This window comes from Gavialis gangeticus, unplaced genomic scaffold, assembly GCF_001723915.1.
Source record: "Gavialis gangeticus isolate Ggan-Ray unplaced genomic scaffold, GavGan_comp1, whole genome shotgun sequence".
In the NCBI taxonomy this organism is placed as follows: domain Eukaryota; kingdom Metazoa; phylum Chordata; order Crocodylia; family Gavialidae; genus Gavialis; species Gavialis gangeticus.
In genome coordinates, this window is record NW_017729014.1 from 16,770,009 (window position 1) to 16,778,351 (window position 8,343).

Sequence of the window (8,343 nt, forward strand, 5' to 3'; positions counted from 1 at the left end):
ACTCAACAGTGCCCAAGCCCTCACTAAGGAGCTGATGCCAATGAAACACCTGTACCGGCACCAGCAGGCCGAGCAGTCCTCTCTCAAGCACAAACACCACGAAGACCTGGAACAGAGGCAGAGACACAAATGCCTTGCACAAGGAGCTTGCCAGAGCCAAGCTGGAGTTGACGGAGGTTCACATGCAGTAAGACATCTGAGGATTTTTGTCCTCCTACAAAGAACAGCTCATAGCACATAACACTGGGTGAAAGGATGCCTTTTCATTGGCTCAAGTCCTTTCTTCCCGTTTGTTTGGTCTATTCTTTTTGGCTCCGAACCAGACTTGCTCCAGATCTATTCCAAGTTACCCTACAAGATCAGTGTGTTCCTTTTTCTGATTAACTTTCTCTTTTCAAGGTCTAGTAGCTGATTTGGGGTATACAAACCTACCAGGTGAAAGACATAAATGGTTCCCAGAGAGTGCAAATAGAGAAAGTTCACTTACCCAACACACATGACCACTGATTCACTCTTTGTGGCTATAGAGCAGCACAAGCTATCATAGACTTCTGCAAAATAAAGAGCTGTATCAATGCAATACCTTGAAAACATTATATTTCAGAAATAAGGACAAAATTCAGAGAGATTTTCATTTTGAAGAGCTGCTTCTCACCTCTTCACCAGTATTAAGTGGAAATGAACAAAATCTCTTATTTAATCATCCAGGAAGCCACTTTTCAAAAGCATCTAGTGCACTGGAGACAGATTTATAGTTTTTTGGTAGGTGTTGGATATCTTGTGTAGGAATCTGCCAACACTATATAGTCATGCATTTTGGGAACCTCTATTTTCTTCAACCTGGGATGATTTAGAGCAGTGTTTCTCAACCTGTGGGTCATGACCCAAAAGTGGGTTGCAAGAATATTTGAAAGGGTCGTGAACAAACTTTAAAAAGGGATCAACAAACTTGAAAAATGGATTCTCCTTTAAAGGAGAAAAATGTGGGAAACTGTGGCAAAGTTCCAGCCTGCAAGTGGCTGCTTGGGGCTTCTCATGCCCCACACACAGCCACCCCCTGTCCCACACACCCACCCCCTGCCCCACAAAACTAGGAGGGGATATATTAAGGTAAGGTTTATTATGACTAAGCAGAGAATGGCAATTCTTTGACACTACAGATTTCCATACAAGAAAATACCGAGCGGCAACTTTGCTCCAGTGTAAATAAATGTAGGCTGCTTCTCAGTTTAAGTGTGTTACTAGAATCCATTTTTGAACAGCTTCCTGGGTTATAATATTGCCTAATTAGCATGTCATTTAAGAAACACTATTGTATAAAAATAACTCCATAGTTCTCTTTACAGCTTCTAGATTCACATAGGTCCAAATGCCTTTTCTATTAAACTTCTTACTGATGCTTCCAAACCGGCCTGTTCCTCCATGGCAATAAACAACTCCTCTCCTCAGGCCAGCAGATGGCACTTTTGGCTGATAGATCCTCACGTTCATCTTTTCGAAAGTCAAATCCTTGATAAAGAGCTTTGAAGTGTCCCCGGATGGTGCTAGATTAAGCACCAACCTAATGATGTGATGGTCCACGTATATTCCAAATTTCTCCAAGATTAATTCCTGTTTATAAAGAAAAAAACCTGGAATTATCCGGCTGTTGTGAACTGTGTTATGTTCTGAGGGTTGCAGCAGGTCTTGAATGTTTCCTTACATTTTTATTGTACTGACATGGCATGAGTAGCCTGACTGAAAAGCCCATGTTATGTTGTAGGGGACATTACCTGTGGGTGCACATTTCTCACAAGACAACCACTCTCTCTCCAATCCCTCAATTCTAATCATCAAAGTGAATTTACAAAATACCTTTTGCAGATGAACCTATGAACTTCACTTCATAAATCTACTGGACACAAAAAATCATGGACTAAATACAGACAGCCATTGGATTTATGGCACATTATAACCTACCTGCCGTCCAATAACCCAAGGCAAATTCTCTACATTTTACCAGCTACATTCATTCACCAAATCACCATTCCCAGCTTTTCCCCACACCTACCTGTCTTGCACCCATTGTCTCCCATCCCCTCTGGTCTTCACTACCAGCATTTTTAGAGACCTGCATTTTGCATATTGGCTTCTCTTCCACCCAGGAGAGACCAGAAACACCAGGAGACTCTCCCTGTGCCTGAAGAAGGGTGTTTGTGCCTGAAAGCTTGCAAAAAACAATTTTTCCAACTATGTGGTTGGTCTAATAAAAGATATCACATTTACCCAAAGTACTTTGTCTGCCTATGTTACGCTGCATCTACTTATGTCACTTTTATCACAGTAAAAATTATGTCATACTGTTATCGCTTTATTACTTTGGACCTGGTTCACCCAAGGGATTCCTGCATGCATATTTAAAGACACCTACAATTCCCAGACACAGGCAGCAGGAGTCATTATTGGGTTGGACAAAACAAGGCATTGTGTGCCTGTAAGAAGGAAATCAACTCCACAATAAAGAGGCAACTAGAAGAAATAATGCTTTAGCCAGAGGGGTTTCAGGTACCTCAGACTGTCCAGATACATTTGGAGGTTGCTGTTGACTCACGAGCAATTAAAATAATGTTGCCTGGTGTGGGGGTCAAGGAGTGATGACTTTCAAGGCTTTTTAGTTTCTAGCTATGAGAGAATCATGGTCTTTGAGTCATGGCCTTTGGAGGTTGAATTGTGGCAGCAGCCAGGGCAGACAAAATCAGTAGGAAGATGAACTGTGGAGAAACTTGAAAGTCTCTCAGGAGGGCTTGAGCATAGCCAGAAGACAGTAAGAAACTTCACTTGTTTGTTTTTTCTGTCTTCAAACTCCTAGCCACTTTTGCTTGGGTAGCCCTTCTGCTGAGCACCTGTCAGCAGCAACAAGGGCTGAGTTCAATTTTGGGGTACTAAATATATTTCATCTTGGCTTGAGCCCCCACCCAGACCACCTGAGAAACACTACATGAATCGCTAGAGTGTCCAAGAAAGCCAACAACCTTTCCCTCACAAGCCAAATGAATGCACCCCCCTGATCTATTACAGGGGCAAACACCAGCACACAACATACAGTCAAGCAAGGCAAAAATACTGTCCTGGTTCAAAGTATACCCTGTATCACCCCTACTCCTACTGGGGAGCCTTCAACCCCAGGCTCAGCAGAGCAGGGGGTCTCGACTCAAATGAGCTTAGTTCCTGGGAATTTGGGTGCGTTGTCACCCTCACCGTTGCTGTCCACTGGGGGCACTGGTTCCCTCTGTGTTGCAAAGGGCCCTTCAGTAACTTGATGCAACTCTGCTGAGCTGCTGGGAAGTGCCGATCTCTGCACCTGTCCCGGATTCCTGTTGATGAGACTCCACCGAGCTGCTGTGGAGTGCTGATCTCTGCTCCTGCCGGAGTGGCTGCAGGGGTGAGCTACCAGCTCCTGCCCTGGACTCCCCGTCCAAAAACCCCACACGGCTACTGGACTTGAAACCCTGGCTCTCTGTACCACCTGGCCTCAGGCTCCACCAAGCTTTCCAGCATTCCCCCTCCCCGTCAGTCCTAGAGAAGGAACAATATATAACAATTATGTTACACAGAAACATAATCATGCTGTACAGCCAAACAAGATACACAGCAATGTGAAAAACATTTTATAGCACAGAATGACGTGCACATTTTGGGTGCACTACACTTGTATAATTCTTTCTCCTCTATAATAAATCCTTTTTTATTTTGTCTCCTTTCCACTGATTACCTATAGAAAGAGTGATTTCTGGGCAAGTGATATTCCAGCCTCACCATTTCTACAGAAAAAGGGACCCAAAATTTCTTCCACAACCCAGTGGGGAGGCCACCTAGGGCTGGCAGAGATTCCCTTACTGTAGCAGCAAGCTCTAGGATAAGGGCAGTGGAACTGAGGCTTGCCACAGATAAGGAGTTATCCTGGAGTAACCTCGCTCTGATTCTTGGGCAAGTGCAGCACAGAGGAGAGAAACCTGGGGCACTGGGAGGTCTCCCATGGATGGGTTTGGGACTCATGCAATACCCAGTCAGTGCATCCCAACAGTATTCTGTCCGATGGAGAGGATGGAAAATTCGATCTCCAAGACCAATTGAAACTTTGCTTTGTATTGGTTGTACCCACCAAGGGACCATTACATGGCAATGTGGCTGCATCTACAGTCTGAAATGGATTCAGACAACCACTTATTTCTACTCACAGGCTACCATTTGGCCTTAGGATCATCAACAATGGTAGGTCACTACCGACTCAGACAGGAGTGCACCTAGACCCCAACACCACAGGTGAAATATCTTAGTTCCCTGCCAGTGCTTTGAGCTAACCAGTCCCTAAACTCTACGGACTTTTTGCAGGACCCTACCACAGATGGCACTTTGGGGAGCTGGGTCTTCCCAGCTTCCCTTAAATAGGAAAAGAATTGGTGCTAAAAATCTTCAGGAAGTGCAAGGATTGCATCTCCCATTGTAGCAATCTTCATCTCATGAGCAGACAAATAAGTGAAGAAGGGGATTTCCTGTTATTTCTCCAAAGCCACACAAATTCAAAACTTGCTTTAGAAATATGAATAGAAGCAGGTCTTTCTGGCTGACCGGTGACCATCCCACACCTATCACATCACAACTATCCAATGAAACTTGGGGCTACCTTTTTTTCTGATTTGGAACCAGTTTCTTCTTTATAACTGCAACTACAGAAATCCCGGATAGGGTTAGGCTATTACATTACTGCATTCCTCAAGCAGCAACTTCCTTAAGGGAGTCACAAAACAGTAAGGGTGAATTCCTGGATCTGCTGAGGTCCATAGGAAAACTCTCACTGGCCACAGCAGAACCTAGATGATCTCCCCCAGCTATAAGTGTCCCCAGATGGGAAACTGTAGAAAAGTCTTCTCATTGCACATGAGCAACAGCTGCAAAAACAAACAAACAAAAACCTATCTGACAATTGGGAACTATGGTTTGTTTGTCTGTTTTTGAAGCAGTTAATAATGTGCTGGGCTACTTTACAAAGAGGAAGGACATGGTTCCTGTCCTGGAGACCATATCATCCAAATTCATCATGAGACAGCAAAGGGACAAGGAAGAGTTTAGCTTGGAGAAGAGAAGACCAGGGTGTGGACTTGAAAAAAATCTTCAAATAGTTGAAGGGTGATTATGGAGATCAGAGCTGTAACAAGGGTTGGGGGGGTGAGCAGGGAGACTTCCCCGGGCGCCCAAGTGTAGGGGCACCAACAGGCACTGCCCAGCCGGGGCACAGTGCAGGACAGACCCGCGAGCGGCTTATTTGGCGGGGCATGGGGATGGGGGAAGGGCGGCTCCTGCTGCTGCATGCACTCATGGGCAAGCATGGTGGGGGGGCATGTGCCCCTCGGATCTGTGCATGAGGCAAGGGTGGGCTGCTGTTGAGGGCTTTGCTCCGGGTGTCAAACTTTGTTACTATGGAACTGATAGAGAGGCTGGAAATGGGCTTTTCTTTGTGGTTCTAGGGGACAGGACTAGTAGCTACAGCCTCAAGTTGCAGCAGGGGAAATTTAAGCTGGAAATTAGGAAGAACTTTCTGACTGTGAGAGTGGTCAGGCGTTGGAACAGACTACCTAGAGAAGTTGTGGATTCTTCATGTTTGGAAATTGTCAAAACCAGGTTAGCTGGACATCCCTCTTCATGTCTGGGACCCTGTTTTGTTGGGTGTGTGGCCACTCAATCTGTTCCTTAACAGAGATGAACTGTTAGCCCAGTGATACGTGCAAAGCACTGGATTCTCTTCAGTTTTTCTTGATTGAACAAGACACTGATGATCGATGAGTCCATATTGCAGAATGATCTCCTAGTTAGGTGACAAGTACCTGTAAGACTCTTGGACTGGTTATTTCTATTTCCCTATATAATCCACTTCCTGTATAATCAGACAATTCTAATGTAGAGAGTATAACTCTGGAACTCAGTATTTCTACAAGTTTTTTCATTAAAAATATCCAAAGAAAAAATATTTTGTTCTCTCAGAGGTAAAGATGGCTCACTACTGATAATAAATCAGCCATGACTTGGTTATCACTTACTGGTTCTGCTGGAGTGAGGAATTAACCAGAGTTTATTGCACATTACAAAGTGGACATTGGGAAGGAAAACTGCTATGCTCTTGAGGGGTTTTTGAACTTAACCGATGTTTATAATACTTTAAAAGCAATAAGTAAAACCTGGCCAAGGGTATGTTGTGCAGTTAAGTCAATTATGCATTTAACTGCTACAGAGATAACTCGACTACTGGTAGCAGTTGTCCATGTCACATAACCTCTATAATAGGGCCAAGTACTGAGTTTACATTTAAGTTTCATGATAATTCTAGCTTTGGCTTCAAAGAGAAGCCTTTGCAGGACTATGATATCAGAGGAACAAGTTTCACAAAGGTTCTCAACCACTGTCATTTCATTTTGGGAGAGCACCATGAGTAGATCCCACTGTTCCTGCATGATGGCTGTTTGAAATTAAACACACAAAATCTTTGGTGTGGCCATAGATGCTGACTCGGTGGGTGCTCTGGGACTCCTCTCTATTCATTAACAGGACATGAGAGCTCACCCAATCCTTCTATAAAGTTCTTTTCAGTATCTCAAAATATCAGCTCATAAGATCCAACCATCTCCCCCTTTCCATTACAAAATAAAATCAGACAACAGTTTCAAGCAAGGCACACTTACCAAACCAAATGAGACTCTTGCAATGTGATGAAAAATGTGAAGCAGTACACGACCACAAACTTCATGAGGGATTTCTGCTTTGGGCTGTTCATAGTGCAATAGGAATACCACCAAGATGATCAGAGCAATAATAATTAATGCTAACGTGAGTTCCATGTCCCTGTGCTAAGGACAGAAGTGAGGAAAGGACCCCACACTCCTAGTTCTTGTGACTGTGAAGTGTCTCCCAAGATCAGGTCACAGAATTTATAGTTCCTTTCTCACCCTTTCATTCAGCACCTAACAGTGCTGGTAAGTAGGGCGAGGTATATGACAATTAAAGCACAGGCAGAGTGATGGACAGTAATAATGAGAAGTGGGAGAGGCTTACATAAATTATTATTAATATTTGTGTTTACCTGTGGTTTAAAACCAGGCAGCTCTCCAAATAGCAGAGCCCGACATGGCCGTGCCGGTCCTAGGAAGGTGCATCAGAGTATAATGGCTCATTGCATCAGTGAGCCTGAGGCTCTCATTTCATACTCTACAGCACACGAGGGAGTGAGGTGGCTACATTCCTGTCATGATATTTGTAACTTAGGTTTAACTTAGGTTCCATTCACTGTATGAATCCATCAGACCAGAGAAATCCCTTTGTAGTACCAGGGTTTCCTCAGAATTTCCCTTCACCAAGCCTACAGGTCTGTTCTTCTCTCCTGCCCCTAGAGCAGTGCGAGCAATTTTTTCTTGGCTTTGGCATCAGTACTATGGGAAGGGAAAGGGATGTAACATCTAGATCCCTCTTTCTTGAACACAAAGACTACAAGGGGCCCTACGGTTATTTCCTAGAGAGAGAACTATGCCCACAGCCTAAGCACTGGCAATGTCCTACATAGGGAGTAAAGCTTTATAGCTGCTTTATACCTGCGGCCAGGTAGTACAGAGAGCTAGGGTTTCTCCAGTCCAGTAGCTGTGTGGGGTTTGGACTAGGAGTCCAGGGCAGGAGCTGGTAGCTCACCCCTGCTGTCACTCAAACAGGAGCTGAGATTGGAGCTTCACAGCCACTTCGTGGAGTCACATCAATGGGAATCTGGGGCAGGAGCAGAGATCAGTGCTCCCCAGCAGCTCTATCGAGCTACATTAACTCACTGAAGGGCTCTTTGCAACACAGAGGGAATTGGCACCCTCAGTGGATGGTGACAGCGAGGAAAATAATGCATCTAAATCCCCAGGGACTAAGCTTTTCAGGTTTGAGACTCTCGTACTGCCAAACCTGAGGGTTGAAGGCTCCCCAATAGGGGTAGGAGTGATACAGGGTATACTCTGAACCAGAACAGTGTTTTTATTTTATTTGATGGTATGTTGTGTGCTGGTGTTTGTCTCCGTAATAAATCGGGGGTTGTGCTCATACTGCTTGCGAGGGAAGAGTTGTTGGCTTTATTGGACACCCTAGTGATTTATCTAGTGTTTCCCAGGCAGACTGGGTGGGGGCTCGAGCCAAGGTAACATATATTTAGTATCCTAAACTTGAACCTAGCCCTTTATTGCTGCTGACAGGCGCTCAGCAGAAGGGTTGCATATATGAACATAAATTACATCTGGACCAGGAATAGACAGTTTTACAGGCATCTCAGACAGTTGGCAATTATCA

The 8,343-nt window shown here is 44.5% G+C and overlaps 1 protein-coding gene across 1 annotated transcript in view; it reads right to left on the reverse strand.

Moving 5' to 3' along the window:
* LOC109293766 (arylacetamide deacetylase-like 3) overlaps positions 1-6,890 on the reverse strand; it is a 14,564-nt gene extending 7,674 nt beyond the window's left edge. The window contains exons 1-3 of the mRNA XM_019511863.1: positions 6,714-6,890; positions 1,395-1,611; positions 488-551 (exon numbers count right to left, since the gene is read on the reverse strand). Of these exons, the coding sequence (XP_019367408.1) occupies positions 488-551; positions 1,395-1,611; positions 6,714-6,869 (437 nt within the window). The 5' untranslated portion in view covers positions 6,870-6,890. The remainder of the gene's footprint in view (positions 1-487; positions 552-1,394; positions 1,612-6,713) is intronic.
* Positions 6,891-8,343: the final 1,453 nt, after the last annotated feature.